The sequence below is a fragment of the Propithecus coquereli genome, unplaced genomic scaffold (assembly GCF_000956105.1).
Source record: "Propithecus coquereli isolate 6110/MARCELLA unplaced genomic scaffold, Pcoq_1.0 Scaffold461, whole genome shotgun sequence".
NCBI lineage: Eukaryota > Metazoa > Chordata > Mammalia > Primates > Indriidae > Propithecus > Propithecus coquereli.
The window spans coordinates 527,272-543,007 of NW_012150408.1; the positions used below are offsets into that span (position 1 = coordinate 527,272).

At 43.1% G+C, this 15,736-nt stretch overlaps 1 protein-coding gene across 1 annotated transcript; it reads left to right on the forward strand.

Annotated features, from left to right (window-relative positions):
* Positions 1–4,838: 4,838 nt before the first annotated feature.
* On the forward strand, positions 4,839–11,685 carry MKRN2OS (MKRN2 opposite strand). Its single transcript, XM_012655137.1, has 4 exons — positions 4,839–5,056; positions 8,733–8,782; positions 10,408–10,570; positions 11,412–11,685. Exons 1-4 carry the CDS (start codon positions 4,839–4,841, stop codon positions 11,683–11,685), a joined length of 705 nt encoding a protein of 234 aa, XP_012510591.1.
* The last annotated feature ends 4,051 nt before the right edge of the window (positions 11,686–15,736 follow it).

The window sequence follows — 15,736 nt, forward strand, 5'->3', positions numbered from 1 at the left end:
TCCGCCTGCCTCGGCCTCCCAGAGTGCTAGGATTACAGGCATGAGCCACCGCGCCCGGCCGACCCGTAAGTTATTTATTTAATAAGTGTCTTGATTAATTTCCAAACTGAGCGTTTTTCTAGTTATCTTTTTCTTATTTCTAATGTGAACCCAACATGAATTGTCTATTCTCCTTTAAGTTTGTTCAACATTTGCTTTATATATGAAGCTATGTTTTTAGGTTCAAACAAATTTAGAATTTCTCTACCTTCTGTTCTGTCAAAACCTTATCATTTAAAAATGTTCCTCTTTGTGCTATTTGTGTATGTGAATCAGGACAGTGTTATATCAGTGAATAAATGGGTTTACTACATTGTGGTTCATGGAATATGCCATGTAAAGATGGCTGTATAAAAAGTGTTTCTGAGAGTGCTAGTTGCACATGTGAATCAGGACAGGAATATTTCAGTGAAAAAATGTATTCACATTGTGGTGCATGTAATACACTATGTAAAGATGCACAACATAAAAGATGTTTTTAAGAGTGCTAGTTTTAAAAAAAGAAATGTTCCTCTTTATCTCTAGAAATGCTTCTTGTTTTAAAGCATACTTTTTCCTGATATTAATCATACTAGCTTTCTTTCAGATAGTATTTTCATGGTTTATCTTTTTCCATCCTTTTATTTTTAATCTACTTTGTATTTTATATCTAAATTGTATATCTTGTAGATAATATATAGTTGTTTTACTTTAAAATACAGCATTATAATCTTTGTTTTTTAAATTGGAGTGTTTAGTCCATTTACATTAAATGTAATATAGTTGGATTTAAATATACCATCTTGCTATTTATTTCCACCTGTTTTTATTATTTAAAAAGATTTTTTTTTTGAGACAGCGTCTCACTCTGTCACCCTGGGTAGAGTACAGTGGTGTCATCATAGCTCACTGCAACCTTAAACTCTTGGGCTCAAGCAATCCTCCTGCCTTGGCCTCCCAGAGTGCTAGGATTACAGGTGTAAGCCACTGCACTTGGCCAAGGTCTTAGTTTTTAACTGCTTCCAAGATGACTGTACTAGGCTTTTCTGCAAATGACACCACAGTGCCTATGGTGGCTACCACCCTAGCAGCTAGCCCCTCACCCCCATCATGGACTGCCCATTATGGGCCACTGAAATGAAATAGAATCAATGAAATAGAATTAACAGTCCAGAAATAAACCCTCACATCTATGGTCAGTTGAGTTTTGAAAAAGGTGCCAATTAGCTTGTAAGCAAGAAAAGAAAAAAATGGATGCTAAGACCGTAAAATAGAGAAATAAGAGTATTTTCACCAAATGGTCCTGGAACAATTGAATATCCACTTGCCAAAGAATGAAGTTTGATCCCTACCTCACACATTACTCAAAAATTAACTCAAAATGGATCAGGAACCTAAATGTAAGATATAACACTATAAATCTCTTGGAAGAAAATACAGGTATAAATCTTCATGATCTTGGATCTTCATGAATTCTTAGGACATCAAAGCACAAACAACAAAAGAAAAAAATAGATCAATTTGACTTCATAAAAATTTAAAAATTTTGTGCTTCAAAAGACATTGTCAAAAAGTAAAAAGACAATGGTTAGAATATATATAGAATATATATCCAGCATGCATACACGGAACTCTTACAACTCAACAATAAAAAGACAAATAACCCAATTTAAAAATGGGCAAAGCATTGGATAGACATTTCTTCAAAGAAGGTATACAAATGGCCAATAATTATATGAATCATCATTAGTTCAACATCATCAGTCATTAGGAAAATGAAAATCAAAACCACAATGAAATGCTACTTCAAACCACTAGGATGGCTTAAATAAGAAATACGGGGCCAGGTGAGGTGGCTCACGCCTGTAATCCTAGCACTCTGAGAGGCCGAGGTGGCAGGATCCCTTGAGGTCAGGAGTTCAAGACTAGGCTCAGCAAGAGCGAGACCCTGTCTCTACTAAAAGTAGAAAGAAACTAGCCAGACAACTAAAAATATATAGAAAAAAAATTAGCCGGGCACGGTGGCGCATGCCTGTAGTCCCAGCTACTCAGGAGGCTGAGGCAGAAGGATTGCTTAAGCCCAGGAATTTGATGTTGCTGTGAGCTAGGCTGATGCCACAGCACTCTAGCCTGGCAACAGAGTGAGACTCTGTCTCCAAAAAAAAAAAAAAAAAATATGGACAAGAAGTGTTGGTATTGTGAATAAATTGGAACTCTCATAAATTGCTAGTGGGAATGAAAAATGATGCAGCCACTTAGGAAAAAAGTTTGGCAGTTTCTCCAAATGTTAAACATAGGGTTATTACCACATGACCCAACAATTCCACTCCTAGCTATATAACCAAGAGAATTGAAAACATATGAAATGTATTCATAGCAGCATTATTCATAATAGCCAAAAGTAGAAACAACTCAAATGTCTATCAACTGATGAATGGATACACAAAATGTGACATATCCAGGCAATGGAATATTATTCAGCCATAAAAATGAATAAATAACCAAAACATGCTACAACATGGATGAACTTTGAAAACATGCTAAATGAAAGAAGCCTGGCAGAGGAGTTCAAGATGGTGGATGAGAAAAGCCACCAGCCAGAGTGTCTCTGCAAAAAAGACAGATTTTAGAAGAAAATGAAAAAAATAAACTAACAGAGAAACATAGATCGGGTGAGGGCTGGAAGGAAGGGTGCCTGAAACTATAGGAGACTCCACGGGAAGACGTTGCGGAGCAGAACTGGAAGGAGAAAGGCGTCAGCAGGGTCTAACCCCAGAGGCTTGGAGACCAGCGACAAGGGTAGGTGAGGCGAGGGGGTCACTTTTGGAGGGAGGAAGGGGGTCTCGAACTGGGATGGACACTGGAGGGGCTTCAGAGGTGGCTGGAAAATTCTAGTTTTGCCCCGTGTCGGTAGTCATAAAAGGTTGACATGAAAATAATTACACTAAACATTTGTGTAGCATTCTGTAGCTATGTTTTATAACAATATTTTTAAAAATAGAGGTAAGGTAAGAAAGAATTGAAGACGCCTGTGTGGAAAAAACTGCTGATGTATTAAAAAAGTTTATTAAGGCGTGGTACCTCAATCCCTTTTCCTGAGATTAACAATACCTCTTGATGTTGGTGTCATGAACATGAATATATTCTCAGTTGAAAGTAGCTTGGGTCACTCAAGCAATCTAACAAACAATTGCAGTGTGGTTTATATTAATAATGAACCATCTCAGGTCCGTGTCACCTGAGCTAAGTGTCTAGCTATAACCTGTCTGCCTTCACTGTAACAGGAGAAGGTTTGCTGAAATGATTTCCAAGGTCTGTTCTAGTTCTGTGAATCTGATGATCATTTTCATTTTATAATACTGAAGATGCATTTTTCTGCATTTTGGCATACTGTAATTTATTTAAGTGCAAGTTATGAAATAACCTTCCTGAAGTGCCTTTGCCCGCCATGACACCTTCTCTATGGATCCTCCCTTTAAAACTGCTTATCTCAGCTAGCGCTCTGGGAGGCTGAGGCGGGAGGATCGCTTGAGGCCAGGAGTTCAAGACCAGCCTGAGCAAAAGTGAGACTCTGTCTCTACTAAAAATAGAAAGAAATTATCTGGATAACTAAAAACAGAAAAAATTAGCCAGGCATCATGGCACACGCCTGTAGTCCCAGCTACTCGGGAGGCTGAGGCAGGAGGATCACTTGAGCCCAGGAGTTTGAGGTTGCTGTGAGCTAGGCTGACTCCACGGCACTCTAGCCCAGGCAACAGAGCGAGACTCTGTCTCAAAAACAAACAAACAAACAAAAAAACTGCTTATCTGGGGAGCCGTAGGCATCCATAGGGCTTGGGTTTAATGTAGTACAACCAAAGGTGGATTCAGAAAGGATGAGCTGAACCTATATTACCAATATGGAGAAAAAGTTTCCAAGTTGAAAGGAAAATACAAATTTCAAAACAGTATACAGTATAACAATATTGGTGTTTTAACAAAATATGTGGAAATATTCACCTAACATACCATTAGTTTTCTCCAGAGAGTAGAATATGGTGGGTGAGAAAATGTTATGGGAGGAACAAAGGGCACTACTTTTTTTCCGGAATATTTTTGTCCAGTTGCTTAAAATTATTTTAAAATTGAAAAATAACATAGTGCATACAGTAAAATGCACAGCTTGATGATTTTTCACAGTCTGAATATAATCAACACCGAGATAATGAATCAGGACAGCCCCAGAAACCACCTCTGCCCTCTCCCAGTCAGTATCCTCCACCTAGGGTAACCACTATCCTTATTTCTAACGGTGCTGTTAATTTTTTATGAGCAAGATTACTTCTACAGTATAAAATGTTTAAAGAAAATAGCCTTAAAGTAAGGATTTATTTATGCAACAACAAAACGATCTATCTGATTCTAGGAACACAAAAATAAAGGTGAGACTCCAATCCTAAGAAGCTCACAGACTAATGGGAAAAACAAAGCTAAAAAAATGACTAATAACAGAGTTCTGGTAGAAATATGAATCCAATGCTGTAGCAAAAGGGAAGACTGGGGGAAGCTGAGAAAGGTTTCACAGAGAAGTAGGGCTTTCAAGGATGACTAGGAGCTGGCAGTCATCAGTTGCAATAAGCGAGCACAAATGAAAACTGTCTCTTTAAGAAACCAGTTCATGGGCAGCCTGGTTACTGGTTAATCCTACCTGGTTTGGCTTCTGGGGCCGTCAATCAGGATGACATCATCGTTGGTCAGGTTACTTGGGGCAGCCTGCATTTGCCAGCTGTACAATGCGGAATGGGAAGAAACTTCCCCCAGCAGCCCCGGAGGTGAAAGCTATGCACTGCGCAGAGGTCGGAAAGCCTTTAATCAAATTCAGCCACTGTAAGAAATCCATCTACAGCTTCAGCGTGCCCCGACGCTGCCCCCTGTGCCAGCAGGACATGGGCTCGAGGAAGCTGGAGGAAGCACCTGTTAGCATCACTAATCCATTTACCAATGGGCATCAAGAAAAATGTTCCTTCCTCCTCAGACCAACTCAGGGGACGTTTCTTAGGTACAGTGTTCTTCTTAAGTGTTACATTGAATTGTGCAAACTTTTCCTTCTGTGTTTTAGTCACTCAGACTTTCTTTTCCTAATATGTACTATACAGTGTAAGGTTTGGTGGACAATCTTTCCAGTGCTTTGGCCCTAAATCCTGAGAGGCAGGCCTCATGGCTTCATAAATATAGATGGGGCTGTGCATATGTTCTCGCAATGCTAAGTGCAAGAATATATGCAGAAGATACGCAGAGCAAACCTGCTCACACAATTTTATGAGAGAAAAATATGCGCTAGGAGGCTAACTGGGAAGATGGCCCAGCAGCTAATCTTATCATAGTGATACCTTTACTGCCAGTTAATTTGCAGTTTCTGTGGCAAACAGGTCCTACGTACAGAGCCTGAAGAACTGACACTTACACACCATTTTGTACGGAAGTGAGTTAAATTGAAGACTAGAGCTGGTCTATTTCCATCGTAGACACCAACTGGCTTTAAGAATGAATTCGGAACTCAAAAGAAAGGATTATGCCTTATTGTCCCTTCTGAAGTTTGCGGATGGGATTGAGACAGCCCTGGGTAAGGCAGGCTGTACAGGAGCACGGATGCCACTGCGTGATGGTGCGCGCTGTAGGGAGTGTGTTCAGCACCCACGTACCGTCACAGTCTAACGCTCCTTGAAATCTGCCCTCCTAACTCTCCTATCCCCTTGTGAGTACTGGTTTGGGACAAGAAAATTGGAGTTGACTGTTACGGCAGGGCTGACCGAGAATAGACCGAGAGACACACACAGAGATCTTGGCAATACAGGTTTTATGTGCTGGCCGGCAAGGCTCAGAGGGGAACTTGCTCTCCCCAAATTCTGAGCACCAGACAAAGAGCACTGCAGTCTTTTAAACACTCTGCTTAAGGAGGAGGGGCACGGCTACAACAGGGTTAACTTTAGTGAGGCAGGGTCCTGAGCCACTTTACAACCTGGTACACTACTTGCTGAAGGTGATTTATGAGGGGAAAGGTCGCAGGGCAGGAGAGGAGGAGGGGCACGGTCACAACACGGTTAACTTTAGTGAGGCAGAGCCCTAAGCTACTTTTACAGCCTGGTATGCTAATTGCCACAGGCGATTTATGAGGGCAAGGTCGAAGGTGAGGAGGGGGCCCAGGTAAGGATCGCAAGGGAAAAAAAACCCGGTAGTGGAATTTCTAACAATTCCACTTTAGTGGAATTTTCCAATCTTCCACTTCAGACTACTCACTTCCCTGTTTATTATCTTAATCAATTTCCTTCCGGTCCCGATGCAGATGAAAGGAACCGAAGTGTAGTGAAGGTGTTGGTCAAACTGTTGGGTGCTGAATAGACTGCACCCTGAGCTGTCCAGGGAGGACAGAGCAGGCTCTGGTACCACAGAGCCCCCAGTTCCCATCCTGGCTCTACTAACTGGCTCCAGGACCCTCTCTGAGTCTCCAGTTCCTTATCTGTAAAATGAGGACCACACCGACCTTGAGGAGCCGCGAGGCTGAGTGATAAAGTATATAAACCTGGCCTACGCGTCAGTTATGATGTTTCACCAACATGCTCCTTCCCGCCCTATTTTCAGGTTCGCTTCAGACCCTAACTCCACAGCCTGGCAGAACCAGGCTTCATTGCCACCTTTCATCAGCATCATGCAGCCCAAATTATTAGGAGTGCCTTATTCATGCTAACTGAGAGTCATTAACTGGCTGGATTCCAAAAGCTTTGGAATAAAATGGTCAAAATTCGGAATTCATTTCCCATAACATCCGTTCATTCAGCAAATCCTCACTGAGCAGCTCTGTGTGGGAAGCGTGAGAGGTGTCACAGTGAACAAGCCACAGCTCTGCTCTCAAGAAATGACACGACACATGATGGACTTTCAGACTGGCCCTTAACAAGCATTGATTTATTCTGTGATGTGGCGGTGCTATTGACAGGCCTGGTCTTACTGGGCATTGGCAGAAGGGAAGTGGTGGTGTTGGAACCGGTCATGCGCTTTAGCATCCTCCCATCCCTTCCGGTGCTCAGGCCAGGATTTGCAGACACCCCAAGATAGCCCCCTGCCTACTAGAGCCTCTAGGGCCAAGTTCCAAACTATTTCCTTCCCTCTCATTCAAATTTCCAAACCCTTAGTACTGATTCCCACAACTCACCTTGAGACAACTTCATGTACTTGGTAAAAGTGAATCGGCAGTGACCCAAAGGAATCACCCGCATTTTGACATAACTAGGGTAGAATTTCTCAGGGTTGCCATATATGGTTGTGCAGGTCGTAGACCACACAAAGATGCCCGACCAAGGCCGTGGTGGCTGCTGCAACTCAGCTGCACTCCACTCACCAAGCCAAGCACCCTGTGCAGAACCGCATCTGCAGGAAGAGGGGGCAGCTTTTCCTAATTTATGCAAATGTGCTGTATGAGAAAGGGGTGGCTGTTGTCTTGCCCCATCACACCCTTATACAACATTCCATAGCTTTTTTGTTTGTTTTACCTTCACGGCACTTATTAGTCTATTAAAAACTTGTTGAACTAAATCAAAAAGTCTTCTCCGGAAGTGAGCAAACTCCATGAGGTCAGGAATCTCATCTCCTACAGTATCACTTAGCCCTTCACCTAAAATGACAGGCCCAGAGGGGACACCCAATAAACGTCTATTGCTCAACTAAGAAATAACTGAAGGGAAGGAGGGAAGGAGGGAGGAAGTGTCTAGAATTTGGGTGGGGGACGAAGCGTAGCCATGCGCTCAGGGAGCCATCTTGGGGTAGCACTTCCACGTGCGGTGCTGGTACCGCCATGAAGATTGTTTGTTTATCCCAGCGTCGTTCTCAACCTCTGAACCCACCGGGTCTCAAAAAGCTCAAAGTGGCAGCAACAGGATGACCTGGGAGAAATCACTCTGAAGAAGGTGGGGCAGCCACTTGTGTCCTTGGCCACTTTAAAGCCTGGGACTGCTTGCTTTAAGGAGGAACCAAACATCCAGAGCTGTGGTCTGACAAAGGAGCTTAATCATTTGAAAATTACCTCTCATTTGACACCTTTGTGGGGCAGACACTCACTAGGCATTTTGTTCTTACTAGCAGCTTGCTAGGAGGCTTATGATACTCCCATTTTGCAGATGAGGAAACTGAGATTAGAGAGAGCGACTTGCCCAATGTCCCAGGACTAGCAAGTGATGGCCTGGGATGGTCTATGAAGATTCAGTTACATGGAGTTCTACAATTAATGAACAATCCCGTGTACAGAATAATTTCAGAAAGGACTGTTGGGGAGAAGCAGGGGTGGCTGCCATTTCAGTTTTGAAAAGGTGGGCGGTCCACTGAAGCACTCAGGACCCTCCCAGCCACAGGAGCCTGAGGAGGAGAGAACGAGGAGCTCCTTCAGCAGCTGACCTCCAGCCCCTGGCAGCCAGAGGTCAGGCTGAATCTGTGCTCTCCCAGGGTGGCCTTCCAGAACACTTCAGTGCTGGGGTTCCAGGAAAATCCAGATTGGGGTTGCGGGCAGGGGATATTTTCTACCTCAAATGTACTCTTCACTTAACCAGCTTTCAAATAGGCCTTCCACCTACCTGGACACTGATTCGAGTTCTGACCCCAGCCGAGAGGGGGGCCCACTGTCTCTTCTCACTTCAATACCGACTCTTCCTGCCAAACACACAAAAACAAATCCTTGTTTCTTTCAGGGAGTATGATGGGAAGTCTGATCTCCATGTTGGAATAACTAACACAAATGGTGAGTGCATTTTCTTACCTTTTTTTAGGTTGAAAACGTCCCACAACACCCAGTTAGAGGAGAGTAGCATTTCTAGAGAAGATATATTCATGGCAACATTTAATTAGCAATTCCTTCGTCCCCTGGTGTCTCCTATTGCACCATGGAGTGGGAACCGCTGCCCCCCAAAGTGACAAATACTTGACTTTATGCCAAATTATTACTAATAATACTAAATATTTGAAAGTTATTTAATGTTTTCTCGGTGAAGGCCTTTAAAACCTGTAAAGTTTTCATTGGTTTTTAGGAGAGGAAAAAATGGATGGTTCCAGAGAGGTTGAGTTGACCAAATTATACATCCCTGGTGTCTGAACCTGAATTTGGACCCAGGCCCAGATTCCCCAATCCTTTTTTTTTTTTTTCTGAGACAGAGGCTTGTTCTGTTGCCCAGGCTGGAGTGCAGTAGCATCATCGTAGCTCACTACATCCTTGAACTCCTGGGCTCAAGCAATGCTCCCACCTCAGTCCCCCAAGTAGCTGGGACTACAGGCACGCATCACTGTGCCCAGCTAATTTTTTTTATTTTTTGTAGAGATGGAGTCTTACTATGTTGGCCAGGCTGGTCTTGATCTCCTAGGCTCGATCGATCTTCCCGCCTCAGCCTCTCAAAGTGCTGGGATGATAGGTGTGAGCCACTGCACCAGCCCTGGTTTCCCGATGCTATATTCAGTCCAGCCTCCAACACATTCTAGAGTCTTCAGGGGCTATATATAATACCTTAGGATGTGGTAGGGCTTGCAGTGTTTGGCTTAAAAAAAAAAAGCATGTGAAGATTAAACAAAACAGTTGCTCTGGCCAGATTTAGCTATGACGGCACAGAGTTTGCAACCCCTGAAACCAAAAGCATTCTTGTCTACTGGAGAAGGGTCAGGTGGAGTCACTCGCAGGAAGTTGTGGCCTGGAATTGGTGAGCCAGGTGAGGCTCAGATCACAGGCCTCGCAGAAGTCTGAGAATAGCCTTTCCTTATTCCCTGGAGGCAGAAGAAACTGACACTGTGTCCAGAAACCTACAACTACTTTTTTGAACTCAGATTTACCCACATGAGCAGTCAAACTTACCACTAATCTTTATCAGTGGAAATTTATTGCTGAATTAAGGAAACAACATAGACTGATTTGTAAACAGAGAACTTTGATAAAAATATTTGGAGATGATTATCCTGGCGCCTATTATTGTCTCCGTTTCCTGGGGGCAGCCTCACAGTGCTGAACAGCAGGTAGAGCAAGAAGTGGGTTTCCCTGAAGGAAATGCTTTGCTGATAAGGGTATGTCTGTGTGAGAGTGTGTGTCTGTGTGAGTGTGCGTGTGTGTGTGTGTGTGTGTGTGTGTGTGTGTGCACGCGCTGAGGCTACATAAACCCCTCCCTGACTCCAGGCGAGAGCCTAACTAAATCTCATTAGATGGATGGAAGGAGATTCTAGAATCTCTTACCTGCCCATTGTTCATTGCTCTCTGACAATAACAGGAAAGTGCCACCTGGATTTAACTATAGTTACCAAGGCGGCTGCTGTCATTTTCTGATGTCCCTTTTTCACAGAGGGACATTTTTCCTTAAGCCTCCGTGTGACTTTGGTTCTGGTTTTCAGGAGTTGTGTATAATTACAACATGTATGGTGTCCAGCGAGATGAAACGGGGTGGGAGCAGAGCGTAAGTGTCCCATTATTGCAGCCCGACATGTATGGACTGATGCACCGGTGGGACAAGTACCTGGAAGACTTCTCCACCTCGGGGGCCTGGCCGCCCCATAGGTACGTGGCTGCAAAGACCACCCTCCATGGGCACTCGTGCCACGTAAGCTGACCCCTGTGTTCCCTATGCCGTCTCAGCCCACAGAGGACTGAGCTGCGTTTAGTCTCATGTTGAGCCCATACTGAGGTATTAGTGCCTGTCATGGAACTTAGACAGCGGTTGAATTACTTTAGGTTTTCTGCAGAGGTGGGTCAGCATACATTTATATACCAAAATCACAGCATTTTAAGAAAGGACTAGAACCCGTACTCCATTCAGTTATTTTAGTTATTTAAGTATTTGTACACATTTACAGCAAAATTCATGCTATTACATTTCCTTAAAACAAAGATTTTTGAAAACAATGTTCAAAATGTAAAAATATTTAAAGCTCCATATTTTCTTTTTAGTTTTAGCAATTCTGAAATTAATTTCTCAATTCCTCACTCCCTCAACATTCTAGAAGATGTGTGGGGTACTTGCGGCTTTAAACTGTTTTGAGGTTTCCCTTGAAGTAAGTTTAGACACTGGGGTATATCATAAAACTTAGATATGGAATTTCACTTCTAAAATCTAGAATTTTATTGAAATTAAGTCTTCTGAATTGGCAGTTTACATGCAACTAAGTCACCACCCTGAACACCGGGGGCAGACTGTGCCTGTCTGTCCTTAAGTAGCGGGTAGAAGCGGCCCACGATGCCAGCGCCCTGAGAACTGCGTAACCAAGGGGGCCGCACACACCGGGCCCAGCTCACACAGGGAGCCCAGTTTCCATCACAAAAGTCCTTCAGTAGCTTCACAGCCTGTTCCTGGGCAGCCTGTAAAGAGCAGCCTTCCCTCCTCCCCGTCCCTGCTCCTAAGGTACGAAGGCGACCGGCACAACTGCTGCGCTTACGCCCTCGCGTTCATCAACTGCGTTCTGACCGCAGAAGGCAAAGAGCAGCTGGACAAGACCGAGTTCACGGAGAAACACGTGGTCCCCAGGACGCGGCTGGCCTCCAAGTACATCGCGCTCTACCGGGCAGTAGCGGAGCGTGGCTTCTGCGTGACTGACCACGCGGACCGGGAGACACGACCCCCCTCGGGCAGCGGCTCGTGCGGAGAGCTGCCCGCAAGCGCAGAGGGGACTGGATAGTCGGGGTTACCACCTTTACTCGCTACTACGGATTTCCAAATGCATTAAGTGTGATTAATAAAGTGTATCACTTCCCTTTAAACGTATTTCACCTTACTACAGCATAAGAATTTGTAAAATTAATAAAAACTGCCCTGGGCTTTAAAAATTCTATATATTACAACTAAATGATTTTAAAGCATTTGGGTTCTTAAACTGAGAATCCATGTTACGGCATAAAGTGGCAACACCTTTTATTCACAGAGCAATGAAAACTATTCCTGTAAATTAATCCAGGCTGAACAAATTCACCTTTCAACGTGAATCCGGAAAGTGGGAATTTGAAGACAGGCAGGTGAAACGCAAGGAATGAAGTACTGAGCACCTTCCCCTTTTAGTCTTCATTCTCAAAGCACATGGTGACCTTTTGATAGTTCATAGTAAAGCAAAGCAAAACAACTCCCCCAGACCGTTTAGAATCTAAGCTAGGCGATGGCTGCTCCTCTTGAATGAGCTCTTCTGAGCCTATACGCACAAACCGGACTGGCAGTTACTCAAATCAGTAAAATGCATCTGTTTCCTTTCCGTTTTGCCTGACCTGGCCCGTGGAGATGGGGCTGCCAGGGTTGCCACTGCAAGGCATTTCTTCTGACCACTCAAAACACAGAATTCAGCAGGGACACAGAGAAAGGGCTGTCTTCTTTCTCTAATACTTTCAGAAGGAGGAAGGGGGAAACTGGGATGAGTAACTATAAAGAAATGATGTGATTTTTAACAAGTATATTAGAATTTGTACACCTCAATAATCATCAAACTTCAAATGGCCAATGTGCAAAACCTTCCAGAATTCCTCTTTGGAATTCTTTCCGAACTCACTTTGCTTTTGACCAAATGTGATACATGACTCCGCTTGATCTTATTCTCCAGCCTTGGTAAAAAATGTCTGATTTCTAAAAACCAAACCCATCTCAAGTTACCAATAATTACCTCGTGTTAAAATAACTTAATGGAAAGTATGCTGAGATGGATCCAACACCCAGGTTCCCACTTAAACTAAATGAAACTTAAGCTTGGCCAATCATGAATGGTCAACTGATCATTAATTATATAATCAGATACTTTCTACCAGGATAATCCAAATAAGGCACTACTCAAACTTCAACCACCCAACCAATTTCTTTACTGTGCTTCCTCAGTCGCCCTATGAAAGCCTTCCCTTCAAACTCTTCTGTTGGAGCTCCGGACCACTTTTGGTTTGGCACTGCCTGATTCATGAATTGCCATTTGCTCAAATTAATTTTCTAAACTTTTAATGTACCTTATCTTTTAACTCCTAGCAATAAAGATATTCAGAAAACTTGCTATAGATCCTTAAAGCTCGTTTCCAAAGAGGCACTTGGTCTATGTTTCAGCATAGGCAGCTTCAGTGGGAAAAAATGAATGGCAAACCAACGTTTGCCTTTACAAGTTCAGGTACTTTTCGTTAAAGAAATACAACAAAACTGCTTACCCAGAATATGATGCCATTTTAAACAGAATGGTGACTGCTTTTCCATGGTGTTCAAGAAATCATAAAGACCTCAGAGGGTAAAGAAGAAAGAATTCCAGTTTGGCCCCATTGTCTTCACGCTCTATTTTAGGACTCATCTTCTCTAATTCTGTATCCAATTGATAGTACCAATAGCGGCTGCATTTAATGAGTGTTCATAAGGGACCCGACACCAGACTAAACACTCCTTGTTCTTCCCTTTCAATTCTCAAAACCATCCTCTGAGGTAAGTCCTAACGCTATGCTTGGTTTACACATGAAAAGCAAGACTGAAGAAATGACTTCCGAAAGTCACACAGTGGCAAAACTGGAGTTCAAATTCAGGTTTGACTGCAAAGCCCACGCCCTTAACCTCAGGGCCACACTGCAGCAGAGTACAATCGCCAGCAACTGCACCAGGGATACGCAGCAGCTGGGGCAGCAGTTTGCCATCGTTAGAGAGGATGAAGAAAGTAAGGATTTGCTTTCAATATTCAAATATAGAAAGGAGATAAACAATAGGTCATAAAACAATTCAGCTAAAATAAGAATTGTTAATATTAGGAATGCCTATTTCATGCTAATTTCTCTTAGGGGTTGCATCATTTGATTTTCAAGTCCCCATTCCCTATTTTAGGGGCTGCTTTCCAACCTGGAGGTGACACTGGCAGGAGTTGGCTTCATTTCTTCTCTTTCACTTCAGCAGGATATAGATTCCCTACTCCTATAAAACCACATACCAATCTATGGGTTTTACCCCTAATCGAGGAAATTAGGCAATGATTTACACCGAGAGATGGCAACGTTGCTCAGTTCTGTGCAATTATGAACTTCGATCAAGTTTCCTTTACGGTACCAGCTAAATGCTAACTGAAGCAGCAAGGAGACAGCACGGGCATCAGCTCTATTCCTGGGACAAAGTCACAGGGTTCCTCCTGGCACCGCTCAGGATGTGCTGCTTCATTCCATTGTCTAGCACTGCCCAGGGCACACATCTGCGACTCGCTCAATGCTCAGGGGATGACCACTGGGCTCCTTTTCACAGCCAGTGTCTCGGTGCTAACCTATTTGAAAGACTAAAATGACACAAGGGTGTTGTTTCCACAGCTTCTATGACAAGAATGGCTCTATAACCAGGAAAACCATCCAGCTCCCTCAGTACAGAAGGGGCTTACTCCAGCGCTTCCCCTCCTCCCACTCCCCTGAGCTGTCTTCACTACTTCACCTCAAACTATTTTTCTAGCACTTCCTTCTCCACTGTCTTTACCTACCAGGGCATAAAATAGCCTTTTCACTTCCCAGAGAAAATAACAACAGCAATGCTTACACTTTGTTTTATCTGAAAGGGAAAAAAGTATACCTACTATGTACCAGATGCTTTTGTATGTCATCTCATTTTATTTATTCTGGTAACAAACTCAGGAGGTACTAATTATCCTCATTTTATAGTGAAGGAAACCGAGCCTCAGAGTGACTATGTAACGTTCCCAAGGTCGCCACTGTTTTCCTAGTGTTGACTAGGAATGTGGACCCAGGTTTTCTGATTCCACTCTATCAGAATGTGCCATTTAAAAGTTAGAAAGATCTGCCTTTGAAATATTGCCTATAAAAATATAAAGACTCTAGGCCAGGCGCGGTGGCTCACGCCTGTAATCCCAGCAATCTGGGAGGCCAAGGTGGGCAGATCGTTTGAGCTCAGGAGTCCAAGACCGGCCTGAGCAAGAGCGAGACCCCGTTTCTACTAAAAATAGAAAGAAATTAATCGGACAACTAAAAATATATAGAAAAAATTAGCCAGGCATGGTGGCACATGCCTATAGTCCCAGCTACTTGGGAGGCTGAGACAGGAGGATCGCTTGAGTTCAGGAGTTTGAGGTTGCTGTGAGCTATGATGACGTCATGGCACTCTAGCCGGGGCAACACAGTGAGACTCTGTCTCAAAAAAAAAAAAAAAAAATAAAGACTCTAAAATTTTAAAATGCTAGAAATCTTTCACTTAAAGGAAATTATGCTTGCAATAAAAATACTACTTATTAGTTTAACAAAATATGCCTTTTCACATTATGTATTCTTAAACAAGGTGTCCCTATATTTCACAAAACAGTAGACGAACTTAAAAAAATTTCCAGTTTAAAAATTTAAGATAAAATGGTGGGTTAAAATCTCTTAATCAATTTTAGAAATGGGCCTCAGTTATAGTATTATAGTATTATAGTATTATAACATTCACAGGATGATTATTCAAGTCTGTAATCAGATTCTCTTTGTTTTTTTTGAGACAGAGTCTTACTCTCTTGCCTAGGCTAGAGTGCTGTGGCGTCAGCCTAGCTCATAGCAACCTCAAACTCCTGGGCTCAAGCAATCCTCCTGCCTCAGCCTCCCGGATAGCTGGGACTATAGGCATGCACCACCGTGCCCAGATAATTTTTTCTATTTTTAGTTGTTTGGCTAATTTCTTTCTATTTATAGTTGAGACAGAGTCTCACTCTTGCTCAGGCTGGTCTCGAACTCCGGAGCTCAAACGATCCTCCTGCCTTGGCCTCC

Excerpts from the sequence above, each read along its gene's own strand:
- MKRN2OS (XM_012655137.1), top strand. The coding sequence starts at position 4,839 with ATGCACTGCGCAGAGGTCGGAAAGCCTTTAATCAAATTCAGCCACTGT. Across the intron at positions 8,783-10,407 it reads TGGAATAACTAACACAAATG|GAGTTGTGTATAATTACAAC; the intron begins GTGAGTGCATTT and ends TCTGGTTTTCAG. Across the intron at positions 10,571-11,411 it reads GGGGCCTGGCCGCCCCATAG|GTACGAAGGCGACCGGCACA; the intron begins GTACGTGGCTGC and ends CCTGCTCCTAAG.